The sequence below is a fragment of the Jaculus jaculus genome, chromosome 6, assembly GCF_020740685.1.
Source record: "Jaculus jaculus isolate mJacJac1 chromosome 6, mJacJac1.mat.Y.cur, whole genome shotgun sequence".
NCBI lineage: Eukaryota > Metazoa > Chordata > Mammalia > Rodentia > Dipodidae > Jaculus > Jaculus jaculus.
This window is the reverse complement of record NC_059107.1, coordinates 8,820,077-8,841,794: the sequence shown is the minus strand read 5'-3', so window position 1 is coordinate 8,841,794 and position 21,718 is coordinate 8,820,077. Positions and strand designations below refer to the sequence as shown.

The 21,718-nt window shown below is 53.4% G+C and overlaps 1 protein-coding gene across 2 annotated transcripts in view; it reads right to left on the bottom strand.

Annotated features, from left to right (window-relative positions):
- The window catches only part of Galnt10 (polypeptide N-acetylgalactosaminyltransferase 10), a 181,400-nt gene extending 163,216 nt beyond the window's left edge, over nt 1-18,184 (bottom strand). For both annotated transcript variants that reach the window (XM_045151951.1, XM_045151952.1), the window contains exon 1: nt 18,014-18,184. In XM_045151951.1, coding sequence (XP_045007886.1) covers nt 18,014-18,172 — 159 coding nt within the window. In that variant the 5' untranslated portion in view covers nt 18,173-18,184. The remainder of the gene's footprint in view (nt 1-18,013) is intronic.
- Nucleotides 18,185-21,718: the final 3,534 nt, after the last annotated feature.

Genomic DNA, 21,718 nt, shown 5'->3' with positions numbered 1-21,718 from the left:
GGCTCTCTACCCTCTCCTGCCCCCTCCCACACACAGCAGGAGCTCTTAGCACATTCTTTCCTCTCAAAATCCCTTTTTACATTTCTTCCAGGCCCACCACATGGGCTCTCAGACCATGTGGGTATATCCAGTTTCCTTCCCTTGGTTTTATACATCCATTAATAAATGTAGTAATTTAATCAGTACCCTTCTCAGTCTGGTTTGTCCAATCCTTCGGTTAAATACAGACCTGAACCTAGGGTTTGGGGTTCAAGAACTATTGTGCGAACTCCCAACACCGTTACACCCCGTTATATGTGGAGCCCTCCAGAGTGGGATTGGTGGCCTTCTCAGATCAGCCCGAGGAGCTCTTGAGTCCACCCTCTGCAACATGGGGACAAGGCCGGACAGCCCTCACCGGGAAGCCAAGCCCATTGGCACCCTGAGCTGGGACTTTATTCTCCACAGTGTGAGAGGTAAAGGATGGCTCTCGGTCACGTGTCTGTGATATTGTACTTGCCAAACTACAAAAGCCTGACATCAATTTGTTCCCTCTCAATTCCAAAGCTACCTCCATGGACTGTCAAAGGAAGATGGTTCTGGTGGCTGGGGAGGTGCTCAGGGTAAAAGTGCTTGCTGAGCACGTACAAGGACCGGAGTTTGATCCCCACACACAGAAAGTTGGGCATGGCCACACACGTGCCAGTCACCCCAGCACTGAGGAGGTACCTTCCATGAGGAAGATCACTGGGGCTCACTGGTCAGCCAGAAACTTCAGGTTTGGTGAGACCTATCTCAAGGGAATAAGGCAGAGGAGTGACAGAGGACACCCAATGTCCTCTTCTGGCCTCCCCAGGTGTGCACATACATCTGCAAGCAAGCAAACATACACACACACACACACACACACACACTTCCTAGCACTTTAGCCTGTTTCCCTCACAGCCCATATGCGCAGTGGTCTGGGATAGAAAAGTTTCCCAGGCTGGCTCCAGGAGCAAGGGTGGCATTCCTGGCACCAGCAGGCACAACATCTCTATGCCGGGCTCCTGCAGTGCCCGCTTCGCTGCTGTCTGGCTGGGCTGCCCACAGGCACCCACTACCAGCAGCTGCCCAGCCCCGGTCCCCCGGCAGCTCTGCCACGCCTTCCACGCGCACTGCACTCTCCCCGGAACCCTGACACGACTCCAGCACGTTTCTCCTGCAGGGTGTCATGGCAACTCCTCCACCACTAGGCACTGCCGTGCCCTCCAGGCACAGGCAGCAGCTTGGTCTGGGGCACTCCATCTCAGCCCCGGGGAGAGGGGCTTCCTGGGGACCCCAACCTCAAGCCTGGGCTGGGGTGACCCTGACATTCACGTCAGCCCTGTGGGTGGAGGCTGCTCCACCTCCTGACATGCCAGGCGCCCTCAGCGCTCTTTCAAGTCTGAGTTAGCTGGCCTTTCACTGCCCTTATCTCCTGTTACTACTAAACTCCCTATATGGGAATCACTGTAGGATTTCCCTCTCCTGGGTTAGAACTAACGGGACCCATGTAATCCTGAATCTGAAAATATGCCCCACACGGGGGGCGAGGGGAGAGTGCTAAGTGGGCACAGGCCTGGAATGACCGAGCCATCTGCACAGCCCCCAGTCAGCACACAGCACTGCTCCAAGAGCTGTGTTCTGTGTTCTTGAGCTCAGCGAATCCTGGTAACAACCCTACGGAGCCGTCTTCATCTTATTTCTTCTTATGGCACTAGCAGATGGAACCTGGGGCCTCCGGCAGACTAACTCGTGCCCACCAGGGAGCCACACCAGCAGCCCTTTATGCTCCCATTGAAAACGGAGGGTCAGGCCGGGGAGATGGCCCGGTGGTTAAACGTGCTTCCTTGCAAAGCCTGCTGGCCTGGGCTCAATTCCCCAGCGTCCACATAAAGCCAGATGCTTTATTACTGTGCGTGTGTCTGGAGTGCGGTTGCAGTGACAAGAGACCCTGGCATTCGGTGGTAGTTTGAATAGACGGCCCCCAATATATTCAGTGTTTTATCACATTGTAGTTTGCATCTGCAGCCACCTGGCTGGAAGCAGTTGCTGGGCAGATCTTAAGGTGTGGTGGTGGGTTTCAGACTTCAATCTAAAGATATACAAAGTATGCTGTGCTGTGTGGCTCATGGCTTTTGGCTTGTGCTTCTCTCTCTCTGCTTGGACCTACAAAGGCAGGCCAGCTTTTTCTGCCATTATGGAACTTCCCCTGGATCTGTAAGCTTCAATAAATCCTTTCCTCCCTAACTGAGCCAGGTCTGGAAGTTTATCTCAGCAAACATGAAACTGTCTGCTACACCCTCTCTCTTTCTTAATACACACACACACACACACACACACACACACACACACACACACACACTGATTTGGAAAATAAGATGGAGGGTTGAGAAAGCAAAGAGTAACCCAATTCACACAGATAACAAAGGGTCAAGGGCTGGGATTCAAACATAGGCAAACCTGCAGGCTTATTCAAAAGTGAAGCCAGATCTGGTGGAACATGCCTATAATCCCAGCATTTGGGAGGTGGAAGCAGGAAGTTCTGAAGTTCAAAGTCACCGTTGGCTTCATAGCAAGTTCATGGGCAGCCTGGGTTACATGAGACCCTGAGAAAGAGAAGACAGGAGGGGCATAGAGTAAAGGGGAGGGAGGGAGGAGATGAGAGAGGAGAGGAGAAGAAGGGAGAAGAGGGGAGAGTAGAGGATAGAAGAGAAGAGAAGAGAGAAGAGGGGAGAGGAGAGGAGAAGAGAGGAGAGACGATACAAGCCTAAGGCTAAGGCAGGGAGGTAGCTTGGAGCCTCATGTGTCTTTCATGCACCCTGCCCTAGATATGTCCAAACGTTTCTGTGCTTAGCAGAGAGCCAGCCTGGGGCACCTTCAGTGTTTAGTCAGAAACAGATGGAGGGCTGACTGACAGGTTGAATGAAGCAGAAGAGGCTCCGTGGCTGTGCCTTCAAGTCAGGCCCATGCTTGAACATGAGAATCTCCTGGGCCTGTCTGGGAGATGCACAATTTAGAGGTTGAGGGAGGCCCTGTGAACCCTAACTTTTGGGTCCTTAACAGACTCTGAGAAGGGTAAGTTCTCAAGTTTATTTAGGAAGAAATTATAAATTACAAGGTTTATTATAAGGGGAATTAAGATCCAGGGAGGCGGGCTGGAGAGATAGATGGCTTGGTGGTTAAGGCCCTTGCCTGCAAAGCCAAAGGACCTCGGTTCAATTCCCCAGGACCCATGTAAGCCAGATGCACAAGGTGGTGCATGCATCTGTTTGTTTGCAGTGGCTGGAGGCCCTGGTGCACCCGTTCTCATTCTTTCTCAAATAAATAAAAATAAAGCATTTTTTTTTTTAAATAAAAGATCCAAAGAGGAGGCTAGCTGAAAGACTCAAGCCAGAGAATTCTCCTTGCCAGGCGGGAAGGGAGAGGGGAACAAGAGAATCTCCTTCACAGAGAACTCTGCGGGGTGCACGGGCTCTACTGGGGCAGCCACACCACCCGTGGGAGGCAGTGCATGAGAACAAGATCCCCTTCACGGAAGAGACCAGAGAGGATGGAGACATGGTGAAGGACTCAGAGACCAGAGAAAGTCAACCCTGTAACGAAGTGAGAAAACACCCCAGAGCAGGACAGGAGAGACAGACGCATGCGCTCGTGTTCAGGTACAACCACAGGAGGAAAAGTAAAGAGCTTGCCCAATGGTTAGGCTCCTCTATACCAATCAGGCATTAGGGCGAGCCCTGTTAGCCGACTCTGCATTGTAAGGAGACCTGATGGGAGGGAGAGGCCGGCCCACCTAGGAGAGCTGAGCTGAGGAGGAAGCAGGAAGTCTCTGCTGGGGAGTGCTGCTGGCAGCCTTTTTGTATGAGATCGGATCAGATGTATGTATGTATGTATGTATGTATGTATGTATGTATTTTCACCTTTCTTCTGTTTCTCTTTCACTGGGTTTCTCTAACTGGCTGGCGTGCTTGACAAAAAATAACCTCACAGGCGTCTTACAACTCCCGAACTCCAAGACCCTTGGAAAAAAGCCAATCTGGTCACATGACTTAATGACTTTTTCTTCTCCAGGAACCAGAAGGCAGAGCTAGATCACGGGCTGGGTCCGGCCCCACCTGTGTTCCCGTCTCTCCCAGCGCCACTTCTGGCTTTAATTCTCAAGGGCCAGTGGGACTAAGCCTGGGAGACTTGGCACAATTGTTGGCTTGGGAGTGCCTGACACACTGTAGGAGCTGGACAGGCAGGCAGGAAGGCAGGCAGGCAGACAGATAGGAGAAAAGGGCTCTTGAGAGATGACAATATTCTAGCCCATGACGGTGAAGAAAGTGACCCCACTTTTTCCTTTTTCCTGCCCTGAGGGAATTTTCTGGCACGTGCGCTGGCTTGGCTCGTTTTCCGGGACCTGCACAGTACCAGATGCGTTACGGAGCAGCCGGCACCTTCTCCTTCATTTAAGCTGACCAGCCACGGACTGGACAGGCAGGTCTCCCCTCATTCAAGAAATGCCCAGCTCCACTGGGGTGGCAGCTTCTCCAGCACTGGAATTCCTTCCTCCCAGGAGTCTGTTCTGCCTGCTTCCTTTACTGCCTGCCTTGAAATAGACTTTATTCTTTTTTTTTTAATATTTAATGTCTTTTTTTAAACTTTCTTTGTTTATTTGTATTTATTTATTTGAGAGCCGCAGGCAGAGAGATAGAGAGAGAGAATGGGCGCACCAGGGCCTCCAGCCACTACAAACGAACTCCAGATGTGTGCGCCCCCTTGTGCATCTGGCTCACGTGGGTCCTGGAGAATTGATCCTCAAACTGGGGTCATCAGGCTTCACAGGCAAGCGCTTAACCACTAAGCCATCTCTCCAGCCCTAGACTTTATTCTTTTCAACACTTTCCTGCCTTTTGATTATTTTTTTATTAATTTAAAACAATTTTTTTTTGTTTATTTTGTGAGCAACAGAGAGAGAAAGAGGCAGATAGAGAGAGAATGGGCACGCCAGGACCTCCAGCCACTGCAAACGAACTCCAGATGTGTGCGCCCCCTTGTGCATCTGGCTAACATGGGTCCTGGAGAATAGAGCCTTGAACTGGGGTCCTTAGGCTTCATAGGCAAGTGCTTAACCACTAAGCCATCTCTCCAGCCCCTTTTGATCCTTTAATTGGCAGAGAAAGGAACCCAACACCCGGCTACTCAGGAGACCAGGAATGTCTCAGAGACTACTGGCGTGTGCCTGAGATAGAGCAGTTCAGCCCCATGCCTCACTCCGTCTACACAATGGGAATAACCACAGTCCTCATGTTACTGGGCCGCCAAGGGCTATGAGTGACCGTACACAGAGCTAAAGCTTAACACTGCAGCTGGCGCAACGGCCAGCAAGGGCTGCGTGATGACTAACAAGCCTGAGCTCACACTGAAAACGGCCTGTGTCGGAGGCTGCCTTACCTCCCATGCTGACAGGACCCAGGCGGATAAATGGCTTCATTTTCCCTCCACTGCAGCAGCCTCAGACCACCTTAGTTTCCCTGTGGCCTGAGGCCCAGCCTCCCCAGGCCAGCAGAGTCCTGTGACCTGGCCCTTGCCCCCTCCATCACTTCCAGAGACATCCGCAGCTCCAGCGACTCTGCCTTACCCACTGCTGCTGGGACAGGGACGGGACCCCTGCCCACCCCCTGAGGGACCCCATCTTACTATCTGTGTGTCGCTAAGGTCTTGGCGAGTGTTGGCTCCAGTTCCAAGAAACAAAGTAAAACACCCTTATTTCATCTATTTACTTATTTATTTGGAGTACGGGAAAATTTCCATCCACATGACCCAACCTACGTGCCAGGAGCCACGGGCATGCAAGACAGTGGAGGGGATTCAAGGAGGCACTCGATAGGACCCAAGGCCGTAATTCAGGTGGCCTTTGGCAGGGAGGGTCCCCTGGCAAACGGTGCCTGGTCTTGATTTCCTGCTGGGGGGCAGGCAGGCTTAGGTCTACCCTGCCCTGTGCTCTGGGCAACCTCAGGAGAGGTGGAGTTTACCTTGGGAGCCCGGTTGCCAGAGAAGTGGGCGTGGCCACCTCCCTTCGGAGCACGCACCTGTGCGGTGACACCTGGCACCTGCTGAGGCAGAAACACTAAGTAAATGCTAAGGCAGCTCCAGTCAGGGCTGGCATGTACAAGGTACCGTATGGGCACATCACCATTACAGTGTTGTAGAGTGACAAGGGGAGAGGTGCCTCCAGGGTCTGGTTCAGGGGAGGCCTCTTTGAGGTGACACCGGGGCCGAGACCTCAGTATGAGGAGGACCCCGTCATGCAACAGTCTTTGGGAAGAGCATTCCATGGGCAGGGGTCCTAGGGGAGAAGTATACCCAGTGTGTAAGATGGCACCACAGTGGAGTGTAACGTGGGCAGAGGGGAACAGAGCGCACGTGGAGAGGTAAGGAGGGGTCGGACCATGCGGGAGCCTGAGCTCTGGGTAGTCTCCACACAGCAATGGCAAGCAGTGACGTTTCCGAGGACAGCCAGCTGCCTCTGACAAAGGGAGTGGATGTGGACTGTGTTGTACTGTACCCAGATACAGTAGGTCCTGTGGAGCCCTCAGGGCCTCCACGTGTGTCCAGAGCCAGGGGACCCTTGGGACTCACCCTTACCAAGAGCACAACTCACGTCTGAGGAAACGGAGGCACTGCCAGGCTGGAGGGTGGGGCTGCCCAAGAGCACATCCAAGGCCACACAACTCCTGGTGGCTCCCACCCGACAACCCTGGGCTCCCCCACCGGGAAGAGAACAGCACACAAGTTGGCAAACCAGAGCCTGCCCAGTCCAGCGTGCTGCCTGCTTTTGCAAACCAAGTTTTATTGAAACACAATAGGCGTGCTCCATGCTCACATCCCAATGACCCAGTTGAGCTGCCACACAGACACACAGTCCACAAGCCTCAGGGCTCTCTGCACTGAAAGGCTATCGGGAACACACTGGTCATGTTTGGAAGGACAGCTTCTAGGAATGTGCCAGAGGAGCTCATGGGACGGCTCTCCACCTTCCCAACCAGAGCCTCCATGCATCCTGGGCTCCTGCTGGGAAGGTTTCTAGAACACAGGCTACAACCTACAGGTTCTACAAGCATTTGCAAGGGACAGAGCTTCGTGGGAAAGGGATAATTTGAAATTAGGCAGAAAAGCTGGGTAGAGTGTGGTCCCTTGTCACACTGAGCCATGACAGAGTTCCTAGGACCCTACAAAGCAAACGGAGTGAGTTTCTTGGCCTGGGGGAATTCAGGCCAAACATGGCTGACCATTCGGTCAAGTACATTGGCTAAGACTGGACAAGAAAAAAAGAGGCTGGTTGGAGAGATGGCGGTTAAGCGCTTGCCTGTGAAGCCTAAAGACCCCAGTTCGGGGCTCGATTCCCTAGGACCCACGGTTAGCCAGATGCACAAGGGGGCGCACACGTCTGGAGTTTGTTTGCAGTGGCTGGAAGTCCAGGCTCGCCCATTCTCTCTCTCTCTATCTCTATCTGCCTCTTTCTCTCTCTGTCACTATCAAATAAATAAATAAACAAACAAATAAATAAATAAATAAATAAAAGAAAAAAGAGGCAAGCCCTTGACTGTGGACTCCAGGGCAGGAGACCCCCAAGGGCCCACAGAAGAAAAGCCATCCCCGGCTACCATGGCTCTTCACGGCAGCAGAGCCTGACAATTCAGGTTAAAACTAATCAAATGTTCTTTTAATACCTCTGGCCTGGCACCTGGCAGCCTTCAAAAAGCAACTCGTTGTTCCCTGGCCAGGCCAGGGTGGCAGGAATGTCAGCTACGGAGCGGGGCAAGGAGGACTCTGGCTGGCGAGCTGGAGGGACAAGTGCCACATCTTGAGCCCACGGGGATACTTCTGGGGACCCTGTTCCTGGGAGTAGACAGACCAGACCCGCAGGAAAGAGAATCCACCCACCCATGTCACCGTGTCTGACAATTATCCCCGAAGGAAGACAGGCAGGAAGAACTATGGGTTGGAAAAATGGCCAGCCCCTGCAACCCATAGTCCACCGGCACGTCAGGAAGGTCAGTTCCCACTCAACAGGCTGGAGATGGAGGTGGTGAGGTGAGATGGCTCACTCCCAACATCAGTCCAACGTGGCATTGAAGAGGGGAAGTCTGTGTGTCAGTCGGCTGTGCAGGAATGCCGTCACCTGGTTCCCACACAGGCTTGGGGAATTACTCAGGTGTACGGAGCCTGTTTTCCCATCTGTAAAGTGACAGCGGTCACAGTACTCACTTTCAGGGGTTATGGGGACGACAAAAGATGGGTGCAGTGTTTGGAATACAGCAAAGGCTCAACAAGCGTTTAAGAAATCGCCAGCGTCAGCGCCCTCAGCCAAGGACAGCAGCCCCCACAACAAGCCGTGCGTCCCACCAGGACCCATGACGGTGCTGGGAGCCCCCACAAGCTCCACAGGAAGTGCTCAAATGTGGGCAGAGCGGCAGTCACTCACACCCAGGGCCCTGGACTCAGACACATGTGGCTGGGTTCAACAGAACTGTCTCCCTCGGTACCCTTTTGGGGGTGCCGATCTTCCTGTACCCAGGCACCCTCTCTTCCAGAAATGCAGGGGATGCGCTGAGGTCGCTTCTGCTGGGAAAGCCGTCCTCACTCATTTTGCAGAGCCCTGCCTCTCCTCCGCCATAGGAATGCACACGCTCGGGCTGGCCGCTGTGCCAGGAAACAGCAGACAGAGAGCTATGTGTCCTCCGGCGTCTAGCAAACCGCAGTTCGAGAGCACGGGCAAGCTTCCTAAGCTGGAAGAGACGGGGGGGGGGGGGGGGGGGGGGCATGGCTTCTTGGGCTAGAGAGTGGGGATCTGCCTATTAGCTTCCATGAGTTCTTCTGATGACCAGAGATCACACATTCCCCAAGAAACATCTGAAGAATATATTAATCTTAGAGTCAGGCCGCTCGGCCAACCCGCCAGCTCTGGGTCTACTCACATGCCATGTTCTTTGAACCTCAGTTTTCAAATATCCCCCATGAAGTTGGTTGTATGTAGGGCGAAGCACCCAGGTTTGAAATCACAAAATATGGCAAGGCCGTGGCCAGCTGGAAAGCCAGCGAACTTTTTATGACACTGACATCTGGGTCCAGCTGTCATTCAGAATTTAGGATTTTTTTTTTTTTGCCCTAAAATACCAGAAACAAGAAATTTTCCTGAAAGTATGAACTATTTAAATTCTTTCTTACTGACATTTACAAATAAACACATCCAACCATGGAAGGCTGGTTGACAGTCCTGGTCAAGCCACATAAATGTAGTCTGGCAACCTCTGTTGAAGAATTTATGTAAGGGTTTTTTTGGAGGGCTTTTAATACAAAGTTAAAATAAATTAGTAAGAGATCTCTGACGAAAATAACTGTTAAGGCTTATTGTCAACAGAATAACCAGGAATCCAAATTACAGAGCCTCATGTGCCGCGAGCACATTATTAACTTCTGACTACACTGAGGTGGCAAATTTAGAAACTGGTTATTTCACAAGTAGACACGCAAGTGCACACACATTTCAGCTGTCAGCCACTGACGCTGATCAATACTCATGAGGAAATAGGCAAGAAATAAAGTTTTCACTTGAGAACATACAATGCACAGAAACAACAGGAAGTCATTTACACTTACACTTACACACACACACACACACACAGAGAGAGAGAGAGAGAGAGAGAGAGAGAGAGAGAGAGAGAGAGAGGTTCCTATCTGTTCCCTTAGGAAACCCCTTCCTCTAGAAGTTTCCAACAGCCCAAGTTCCAAGCCCACCTCTTGGGAAACCCACACCAACACACAGTCCATGCCCTGGGCTCTTGGGTAGTCACCAGCTCAGATAGGATCCCAGATGGCACACAGGACTGACTATAGTCCCTGCCCTGCACTCTGCTTCCAGGAAGTCAGCTACCAGAGTCGACAGCATTCCAGCAATGACCACCCATCATGCCTTAGCCTCCTTGCTCCCCGAGGGAGGGCACAGATTGGATTCAAGCCCATCACACAGTCAGCGGCTGCTGAGGTGGCCGATGGACTCAGCTCAGCACATTTCCCTCGCTCCTGAGCAACCCTCACTGCACCTCTTTGCTCTAAGTGGCCACATCTTTAACCGTCACTGGGACACTATGATTCTGAGAGAAGGAATCTGATGCCCCACATGTCCATTGAGTCAGCCAAGCCTAGGGATCAGGTCAGGCTGGGATCTCCATGATGTCACCCTTCCCTACAGGCCCCTGGCTCATGTCCCTCACCCTTTGCCCCACAGCTCCACCCTGAGAGGCAGCAGGTGGCAGGTGCCCAGCCAGCCTGTGCAGTCTTTGGCAGAGTGACACCACAGGGCACCACCCATGCCAGATCCGGATCTCGATCCGGATCCGGATCCAGGCTCCGGGCCTGATCTGCTTGCACCATAGAGCTCCTCGGGTGGGGCTGAGTGGCATCAGAGAAGCTGATAAAGGCGCCACCCAGGAAAGTGGTGTGAAGCCAAGGAAGGAGAGCCATCTCCCAGATGGGGCCAAAAGGGCGCCGAGGGAAAGTCCACGTGGGATTAAATATGTGCTCCCCGGCCCACTCCAGAGAGCTCAACTGTGCTGCTCTCTGAAAGAGGACTCTGCAGTCTCTCTCTTTTCCAGCACCTGGGGGTCCTAAGCACCCTGAAGCTCAAGAAGAATCATTCCACAGCTCAACGGGACCACAGCAGAGGCCAGTTCTTCTCCTCAGGCAGCAGAGTTTGGACTGATAGAAATGATGACCACAGGGGTCTGGGTCTTGAGGCTTAAGCTTGCTTGAGGGTCCCCGAGGCTGCCTGCTCCAACCCGTAGCAGCTCATTAGGAAAGCTGGGCGCGGCCCCACGCATCCGCAACCTCAGTCTTGCTGGGAAACCCTGACCAAGAACAACAGCTGGACATTGAGGGAGACTCTGTCAAAGAAAGGCAAGGACAGGCACGGAGGAGGGCACCGAATGGTCTGCTCTGGCCTCTGCACATATATCCACTCACAAGTTCATGTGCTATGCACATCACACGCCACACGCGCAACAAGAGAAGAGAAATGGACGGACGTGGTGGCGCACGCCTTTAATCCCAGCACTCGGGAGGCAGAGGTAGGAGGAGCTGTGTGAGTTTGAGGCCACCGTGAGACTACATAGTGAATTCCAGGTCAGCCTGGGCTAGAGTGAGACCCTACCCCAAAAAAAAAAAAGAGAGAGAGAGAGAGAAATGATGACTACCTTGCATGACAAATATGCACAAATCTGTCACCAAGGAGAGTGCTCACCCAAACTGCCCCCAGGAAGGCCTCTCATCTAAGTGGGCAGATGAGCAAATGGAAGCTCAGGGGAGTGAATGAGCAGTCTCCTGGGACCAGAGTGACCACAGCACACTTGGTGGAGGCAGCAGGTTGGGAATTGACTCTAGGGAGGTCCAAGAGCCTGGGTTCCCTCCCAGGTGGGAAGGAGGAAGGTCACCCCTAGTGACCACTGCTGGCTTCAAGGAGCTAGCAGGCAGGCACACAGAAGCCTCAGCACACACTGCTCAGATCCTGTGCCCAGCCTGCCCTTCCCGCTCAGATCTCACCTTAGGGCACACACTTCCCACTAGGAAGACGGTTCCCACCCTAAACCAAGTCCAGCGGCACCACGGCCCCTTACCCTCGGTGACTTGTTTCATCCCCCAAAGCAGCAATATTTATTTCCACTTTATAGACCAACAAGTGCAGGCACAGAGATCAGAAGACTCGCCCAGGCCTAAGAACATGACCAGAGCAGCGCGGCACCAAAGCTGGGGCCCCACACAGCGCCCTGCCACAGAGCAGCAGAGTACAGCGGCCACATCCTCGCGCGGGAACCACTGGAAAGGCCTGCTACCGAGGCCATGGCCTCGCTCCTCTGCTCAGTCACTCCCCACTGGAGAGAGGAGCAGGGTGGCAGGCAGGTCCTTTGTTCTAATACGGAGAGATGGGGGAGAGTGGCTACCAGAGGGTCAGAGACCCACAGCTCCCAGCTCTTCCGCCGCAGCTCCGTGCCCCTCCTTCCCAGAGGCTCACACCTGCTTTGCGGGGAATGGGCTTCAGAGCATGCCAAGGAATCGGCGACTGCCGTGACTACGTCCCTCATGCCAGCCTCCTCAAGATCCTGCTTCAACACCACTTGTATTAGTGTCGTCTTAGGTGGTGGCTTCGGTCCCCCAGAGAGCTGAAAAAAAGAAAAAACCCACCCTCAAGGAGGCTCAGCCTTCTCTCAAAAGGGAAGGAAAGAAACACCGGTCTGCTTTCCTCTTCCCCTTCCTCTCCTATCAGCAGAGGGCAGCAGACAGAACCGAGAGAAGATAAGAGAGGAGGGTGCCACATGGAGAAAGAGCTACACAGGCATAAACACACACCCACCCGCCGCAGAGAGCGGAATTGTTTAGCTTCCAAAGTATGAACACTCCGCCTCCTCCGGCAATGAGGGCCAGGCAGGAAAAAGTCGAAGCTCAAGAGGCAGGAGTGCTTTTTCAGCTTGAGAGAAATGTTCAGTGGACTGACTTAGTATGTATGTGTGTGTGGGGGGGGTGTGTGTGACTGGGCTCAGGACATCTGTGAGGGGTTGGAAAGGCAGCCACAGGATTGGTGAGATCAAAGGAAGATGGCTTGCAGTCCTCCAGGGTGTGTGGGCAACGATCAGGGCTCAAGCCTCCCCATCAAGTGCTCAGAGCCAACATGTTAGCATCAGCATGGGCAGAGCTGAAGGAGACTGGCCTCTAGACACAGGCTTGGCGCACAACATGATGCCAGGGTGACGAGTCCACTGCCTGAGATGCTGTGGTAGCAGGACTCTGGGTGGACATGCTGGTTCTTCTCAAGAATTCATGCCCTCCCTCCCCACAAGGGCTCCTAGATTCTTCTGTAGAGAACTGCTCTATCTTTGATCTGGGTGGCCTGAACCCACCCCCAGCTCTAGCATGGATGAAGTCAACAGGCACTGCCCCATTGGCACACCAGAAGATATGAATGGTTCTAAGGACAGCAGCTCCAAACTGGAGCAGGAAGACCCCAGGAGACCCTGCTAGAACTTACAGGAAAGACATTTCTTCTCTCTTCTACAGAGGCAGCCAGAGGAGACTCTCCCCCAGGATCCACGTGGAGACAAGAGATTGTATTCTGCTTCCATGGGGGCTCAGTCTAGGACAAAGCTGGCATCCAGAAAAAACCAGAAGCAGGAGAACCCAGATCATCCTGTACCTGATGCCACAGCCATGCCAGGAGCCGGTGTGTTCCCTTAATCCTTTCAGTCTGCCCGACTGAATCCATTCTGGTATTTGCAACGCGTACAGACCGTGATCTAGCTCTAGGACCCATCAGTTCTGTCTGCCAGGGACAGCTGGAGCCGTTCCACGTGCCACACAGCCTTTGAATCTCTCTACTTCCCAGCAGGGTCCCTTCGCTGTCTTAATGTTTAATCCGTTTTACTCACTGGCCTCCAAGACATGGCATGATCATCTCGGCTCCCGAGGGAAATAATGGTTAGAGAGGGATCAAATATTAGTCCGTAGAGGAAAAGTCTTCACCGTGAAGCAGAAGTAGGGAGCACAGCATTTGGGTTGCATGCCTCCTGCGGGAATGTGTTCAAGTGATCTCCCTGCTTTGGGGCCTCAGTGTCCATAAGACAAAATGAGGGGGTTGGACCAGCTAACTTGTGAGGCCCTCTGCTTTCCTGACTCGGTCATTCAGCAAACATGTCTTGTGCTGTGTGCTCGAGGGGAACGTGGCACCTACACACTTATGGGCAGGTCAGCCACGGGAACTCAGACCTGTTAATTAACCTCCTGCTCCCTTTCCACTGGACATAAGAACAGTAAGTCCTGCCCTTACTAACTGACACACATAGGACATTAAAAAAAAAAGTCAAGCCGGGCGTGGTGGCGCACGCCTTTAATCCCAGCACTCGGGAGGCAGAGGTAGGAGGACTGCCATGAGTTCAAGGCCACCCTGAGATGACAGAGTTAATTCCAGGTCAGCCTGGACCAGAGTGAGACCCTACCTCAAAAAAACAAAAAAAAAAGTCCAGTAACAGCCATGCAAAACACAAAAGTCACTATAAACCCCACTGGGAGTGGTTAGCTGCTATGGGGAGCTCAAGGTGCATTTGATTCAGGGACAATCTTTAATATGAGATGCCATCTCTGAATAAGGGCTGACTGTGGACAAGCTACAATTAGCAAGCTAGACGGTTATCTTCTAAATAGGCCTCTGCTTTCTCATTCCTGGTTCCATCATCGGTCACTGGAGCCCATGGACGAGAGACTGAGCATCTTTGGACGACCACCTGGGAGAAGCCTTCGAGCAGAAGCCAACCCTCAACTGGAAGCTGAAGCCAGACACAGAGGCAGGTCGTCCGTGTCTTCCCAACACAGGCTTCTCAACTCACACAACCCTGGGATGTTAGAACTGAAAAAGCCTTAGCAAAACATCCATCCCCTACATCCCAAACAAGCGTGATTCATTCGTCTTTGAGAAGCAGGGTTGAGCAAGATTTTGAAGACAAGTCTGGGCTTAGTGGGAAAGAGACTGATTAGTAATATCTGCCCTGGCTGTGGGAGGGGAAGCACAGTCATGCTCCCTACTTGCCTTTCCCCTTCTGAATCTAAACTCACTTCACAGATGTAGAAGCCAACGCCCAACAAGATCAGATCACTGTCCTGAGGTCCCACAGAGAGCTTAAGCAGGGGAAGACTAGCCAGCTTTCTGTCTCAGGCCTTCCTCAGTGGTACTCTTTGGCAGACACCAAACCCAGAGGAGGCCAAGGAGGCAGATTTGTTCTGGTAAATCAACAACCCTTCCCAAGTGGCATCTGGTTTCACCTGGGCAAGCAGAGAAGTGGTCAGTGATATGACGGATACCAGCCCCCCCCCCCCCCCCCGTGAAAAATTAAAGAAAGCATCACAGGTCACATTTCCATGGTACTCAGCTTGCTGGAGGGCAAGGTTCTGCTACTAGGAGGACTGGAAAGAAGGCGGAAAGTATTGATTTCGGATTATCTAAGAATAAAGTTCAGCTCTGACACAATGAGAGAAACTCCTTATAGTTGAAAATTCTGAGTCATTGGTATTCCATTATCCCACCCATCGCTACTCTAGAGTCCATTATCCAGGGACGCAATTTCTCTCCAGAGACCGTGGCTCCTAAACGGAAGGCAGAGCATCCAGCCTCCTACAATGGTTTTTTAAGAGCCAGTTCCCAAGCTGGAAGATGAAAATGCTCCTAGAATTCAGCCAAGATGTCAGATAGGCTATGGGTAGGAATGAGGGAGAACCCCAAATTAAAACAAAGATGACCTTGCTTGTTTTTGCAGCTTTCTGAGAAGCCAGCTGTCCCACTAGGTAAGTGCTAGAACCCTAGTGCATGGCATGCGCCTTATGAATATGACAGCCTGTTGGGTTCCAGTGGCACCCAGGTAGGCCAGCAGATCTGTTCTGTCAACTGGCATCCTAGCACATGACCAGTGCTATTTTCCAACCCAGGGGGAACCAAGGAGTTAGGAGACCATTCGATGCTAGTATGTTATCTCACAGAAACTAGGATCAAGGCCTCAAGGCACATTACTTTTCACTTGGAGAAAGTCCTGTCAGGCTTCCCTCCAGGGCCTCTGCAGTTATTCATACCAAAAAGATCACTGAAGTACTCTGGAAGATGGGTAACAGTTATGGAGAGACAACTGGTCAACCCCGTCAAACAGCTCTGGGTGCTCAAGATGTCCCATTTCCTAACTAGCTGCCTGCTCTGGGACATGGGGAAGACAGAGGAATGGATGAAGCCAGCCTCTTCCCTTGAGGGCAGCTGACATTCAGACAGGGCTGGGGACTGAGCCCAGGGCTCTGCATCTGCTGTGAGAGCAGAGCACAAAGGCGCTGTGTGGAAATTTGGCAGGGTGTCCTAGCAAGGCAGCAGATGAATGCAGAATCCTGTCACACCTACAGGAGCCCATCACTGGGAAACAGCTCCCTTCTTCAGTCAGCCCCCAGGAAGCTAAGACAATCAGGGGGCAGGCCCCTCCCCCACTTCCTTCTCCCAGTGCCATTCCAGAGATGTGGGCAAGAATTGGAGCCTGGTAGGCCAGCCTCTCTGCGCATTACAGGTAGGGCCTCCCTCCGAGCTGCACTTAAAAGTTTCTCCTTTCTCTCTGTCCAAAAGTCAGCCCTACTCCATCAATATACCCTCTTGCACAAGTGAGTAATTTACTATAAAAGCTCAGGTCCAAGTGGCGGTTAACCTTGCCCTTCTCACCACACATCTGGGTGCATAGGAAATGAAAATCAGGCCATCTCTGGCATCCACAGCAAATGAAATATGAGGACTCTTTCCAGGCAGAGGCAATGTCAAGGACTATTTTTGACCTGTCTATCGTTACTCTACAAGAGGGTCTGCACCTGGATGGAAGCACCCCCTAGACCTGGGGTCAGGACAGAGCATCTGAATCTAGGAATGCTTCCTCACGAAAGGAAAAGAAGAGAGCCTCTGACGTCGCCCCTGGTTGGCCGACAGCACAGACCACAGGCACTGAGACAGCAGTCACGTGGTACAGATGGAGAAAGGAAGATTCAGAGAGGGAGGCTGGACGCCATCAGCACACACAGCACGTCAACAGTACAGCCTGTCTTCGGGGGCTGCCACAGAGCAAGAACAGGGGAAAGAGGAAAACTTCCATGCAGATACAGTGGGGAGAGGTCTAAGTTAGCAGTCAGAGCTTGAACCAGGGATTTACAAACGGAGTCTCCTAAATTTCCTGTCTCCCAACAGTAAGATCTATCAAAAAGACAACCAGCTCCTCTGGGATGGTTTACAACTACCAGAGTGCCAAGCTGAGCTCTGTAGCAAAGAGTCCCTGGTGCTTTCAATATGCCGAATGCCCAGACAGCAGGGGTAACACCCAAACAGAAAGGAAAACCATCAACCCTCAGCAAATCAGCCAGCGAGCACTTGAGTCCAGCTCCATGAACAAATTACTACTTCCCATGGAGTCAGGGAGGGCCACAGCAAAGTGACAGGGTTTCCTTGTGAGAATACTGGTCCAAACGTGCACTCCCCCCCCCCACACACACACACAGGAGTGAGTTCTAAAGAGGCAGAAACAATGACAGTCCCAATACTGGCTACAAGAAACACCACATCTAACCAGTTCAAACAAGCAATGGTGTTCTGTCCCTACATCACTGGGCACCAATAGCTCTGAGACATTTCAGGATCCCTTCACCAGAGCCTTCACCTTCGGCACTTCCTGAGGGTCAAAGGTGGCCAAGTTCTTTAAAGGACAGACACTCAGTCCCTACTCAACCTCCAGGCACCTGAAGCTCAGAAATTAGCATAATCTTTATGTCCCTTAGGACTGCATAGGACTTGGGAAAGGCGTAAACTGGGGGAGGGGAGGGGCACACAGGTGAGCCAGAGGCCAGGGTGTCCCAGGCAGACCCAGTAGAAACACCAGGATCAGCAGGTGTCAGGAGCCCCGCAGAGTTGATCTGGACACAAGGACCTTCATTTTCATTCCCATGGGCAGAAGCCATCACAGTTGGATAGAAGGATGCAGGCAAGATCGTCCAAAAGAGAGAAGCTACTGGAAGCCGTCAGAGAATGCCAGAGGGCAGCAGCAAGGAGAGGGGTACAGTACAAGAAAGAAAGAGAGAGAGAGAGAGAGAGAGAGAGAGAGAGAGAGAGAGAGAGAGAGAAAGAAAGGAAGGAAGGAAGGAAGGAAGGAAGGAAGGAAGGAAGGAAGGAAGGAAGGAAGGAAGGAAGGAAGGAAGGCAGTGTTCTGGACCGGACTCCAAAGATTCTGATTCTGACCACAGCGGAATGGACAAGTCCTGATCACATCTGAGTCTCGACTTATCCATCCAAAAAAAAAAAAAAATTAATAATAATGGGAAGCTCGGACTCTTCCAGCGCTGTCTCGGAGCAGACAGACGACAGGGCAAGGTGGAGGAAGGAACGACAGACCGGGAATGCATGCGGACAGACCGGAGGACTCACCTGTCCAGCCGCCGAGGCCACCGCCGCCCACGATCCTCCCGGGGTGCCGTCGGGCTGCCGCTCGCGGTACAGAGCCCAGAGCCCCACGTTGGGCAGGAGGACCAGGGCCGCCAGCGCCAGCGCCACCGCCTGCAGGAGCCGCTTCTCCTTCCGCCTCATCGGGGCCGGTCCGCCCCGCCGCGCCGTCACACCCCGGCCCTGCGCGCGCCCGTCCGTCCGTCCGCACGGCGGCGGCGGCGGCGGCGGCAGCAGCAGCAGCAGCAGCAGCTCCGCCAGCAGAAGCCGCCTCGGCGCCGGCCCCGCTCCAACTCCGCGGCACTTCCGCCGCTCGCCGGCCGGGGAGCCGGGCGTCTCCACCGCGCCGCCGCCGCAGGGGTGCGCGCCGCCCTCGTCGTCCCCGGGCGTGGCCGCGCGGCGCCCCGCACGCCGCCTCCGTGCCCCGGGATCCGTGCTGCAGCCGCGAGGAACCGCCGTCCTCCGTCGGCTCAGGAGCGTGGCGGCTCGCCGGGGCGCACGCGGGCCCGACCCCGGGCAGCTCTCCCCCTACGGCCGCGATGGTGCGCCCCGCTCCTCCGCCTCTCCCCCGCCCTCCGCAGCTTTGCCCGAGTCCCCGAGTTGGGGGAGTTGGACGCTGGCTGGGGGCCGTCGGCTGGGGGTGGGCGGGGTGGCGACTGCGCGCGCTCGGGGACCACCCCGGGACACCCCAGCACCACCACCTCGGCTGACGTATGGCTGCGATCGCCCCGAGGACGCTGCGCGGACGCGGCTGGAGCCCGCGGCGCTGGGATGTTGGGGTGCGAGGCTCAGCCCGGGACGTGCAGACTGCCTGTGACCCCGGAACTGGGCGCTCTCAGGACCACCCCACCCCGGTGCTCCGTGCGCCTTGGCCCACTCGCGGGCCTCGTGTGTGTCCTCCTGGAGACCCTTCTGCAAACGGTGGAGTGCTGCCTGAAGTCCTTGCCAAACCCCCGTGCAGGTGACCGCAGCCTTCCTGCCTGAGCTTTTCTCACGCACGTCCAGCTGCCCCTGGACTTGGGTGGCCCCCCCACTCCCACGTGTGCTTCTGGGCACGCCGCGCAGACCGGTTCGTGAAACCTCGTGGTTCACGTTCAAGCCCCGAAGAGAGCGCCCACTGTGTGTCCGACACCGGGCTAGGCTCTGGGGAGGAAGGGGCAAACAGCTCCCGGGAGGTAAAGTGCTGAACCCCGGGCCGCCCTGGACGAGGCAGCGCGCGCCCAAACTGGCGAAAGCTCCGAAGAAGTCCAGCTTCTGGGCGGCGGAGCTGGACCCACACGAAGCAGACCGTGGGTATTCAGTACCTGTCACTTAACCGCTTCCCCCCACCCCCTCCCTGGGTGCCCAACAGCCTCGCTCCCGCGCGCGCGCAGACTACTAGCCCCCAGCCCTGGGTCCTTGCCTGGAATTCCTTCAGCTCCAGGTTGACGATTGATTTTCCAACATCACAGTGTGGGTCGGGAGCAAAGCCTTCAAGGCTTGGCTCATCGAACTCCAGCTCCTTGCTGTTGGTCAGAACATGCCAGGCCCATTCCTGCCTTGGCGCCTTTACCCTTACTTGTCAGCTAGAATGCCCACTCTTTTGTGTCTAGCCTCTAGCTGCATGTCTTTGTAAAAAATTTATAACGTGCTACGCTACGCGTGGCATAATACATAACACAAACTCGCCATCACCACCAGTCCATCTCTGTCTGCTATTTCAAAGAGGATATGGAAAGTGTGTCCTCTTCAAGCACAAAGTCTTCATTCCCATATCCCCCAACTTCTGGCATCCACCATTATTTTTTATTTATTTATTTATTTTGGTATTTCGAGGTAGGGTCTCACTCTGGCCCAGGCTGACCTGGAATTAACTATGTGGTCTTAGGGTGGCCTCGAACTCACAGCGATCCTTGCACCACCACGCCCGGCTCCCACAGTTATTATTTTTTTTCTGTTTTATGAATTTGAATATTCTGGGTATGTCATGTAAGTGGAATCTTGTAATAGTTGCTTTGTGTGCCTGCGTGCGTACGTGTGGGGGCTTGTGTCTTGTTTCACTTATGATACTCTCACAGTTCATCCACGATGTGGTGTGTATCAGAATGCCCTTCCTTGTTAGGAGCAGATAACCGTCCATCAGATGTCGACACCACCGTGTGTTGAGCCTCTGCGCATTTGGGCTGTTTCCATCTTTCAGCTGTTGTGAGCAGTGCTGAGCCTCCGTGAGTGTGTGTCAACATCACTACAGTTCTGTGTGCCTTCCCAGCTCTGAGAACCTGGTGGGTGACACCAGAGATCCTTCCATTAACACAGGGCTCTCTGCACTGCTGGACCTGTGACTTCCTTCTCAGAGTAACCGGGAGGATCGGGGCCAACGTGATTCTACCCATATCCTAACTTTTGCATTGTCACCTTCCTTTCTAGTCACCCTGGTCTAACCATACCTCAGACGCACCAAGTGATCCACCTCCCCGCCCCAAGGCCTTTACACGTTTTATGTACCTTTTTTTGTCATTATTTTTTGTTGACAACTTCCATACATATGGACAGTATAACATGGTGCAGTCCACTCCCGTGAATCTCTCTTTTCCCCCTTCCGAATGTCCCCCACCACTGGATCCCTTCTTTCCAACTTGTCTCTCTTCTATTTTAATGTCATCATTTTTGCCTTCTATTATTCAGGTCTTGGGTCAGCCATGGTGAGGTCGTGAACATCAAGGCCATTTTGTGTCTGGAAGACAGCATTGTAATAAGCTCTCCTCCTCTCCCTTTGGCCCTTACATTCTTTCCATCAGCTCTTCCTCAGTGGTTGGTGTGCCCTTTTCTGGAACTCTCTTCCTCCATCAGAGGTGTCCAGTCTTTTGACATTGTTACCTACAAATGTGTTAGGGTACATTCTTAGCTGTCCTGGGATGCACGTAGCCTGTGGGGTGTTGGTTGAACATGCCTGTGAGTCTAAACCCTTCTGGGGTTCTCTCTGTCTCTCAGGAACCAGCCCCAAGGTCCCTGGCTGTAGGTTTCACACGTTAAGCAGCACGCATTCACCTCTCTTCTCTTGCTTTTTCTGCAGTGAAGGTGTTGGACTTGGCCTCTCTCTACAATGCCAGCTGCAAGCAGGCAGGAGCTTAGTGTTTTCTTGTCTCCTACAAGTGCCCATCCCACTCAATGAACACCTAACTTCTCTTTATTGCCAGTCAGAAAACTGGCACCTCTTCGAAGGTCCCACTGTGTACCCTGCTGGATCATTCCTGGCCCGATGACGTGTCACAGTTAAGGTCATGGCAGACCAGAACGTGCTCGGATTTTCTCGCTCCTTTCCCCCTTCCTTGAATTGCTCCCTAGAGGATTCTGCCAGAAATTGGATTTGAGTTTTCTCTCACGTCTTAGCAGAGTCACTTGTTGATCAAAGCCCTGTAGCAGCTGCCTGCCCCCGATGGGGACTCTAGCCTGAGAAACCAGCTTTAATCCTGGGCCTCTTTGATCATCTTCTACCATGTGGGCTGCACCGCTGACAGAGCAAAAGACTCCTGGGCCTTTATCCTCCTCACAGAGACAATGCTCCTTCCCTGGAAAACCGAGCTGCTCCACTGGCTGGACTTGGACGGGAACTTCCAGACTCAGACTGAGACTGAGCCCTCCTGCTAGGCCCGGTGTGTGCAGCAAGCGAGATGGTGTGCTCAGCAGGCTCAGCAGCAGTGACTGCGGGCG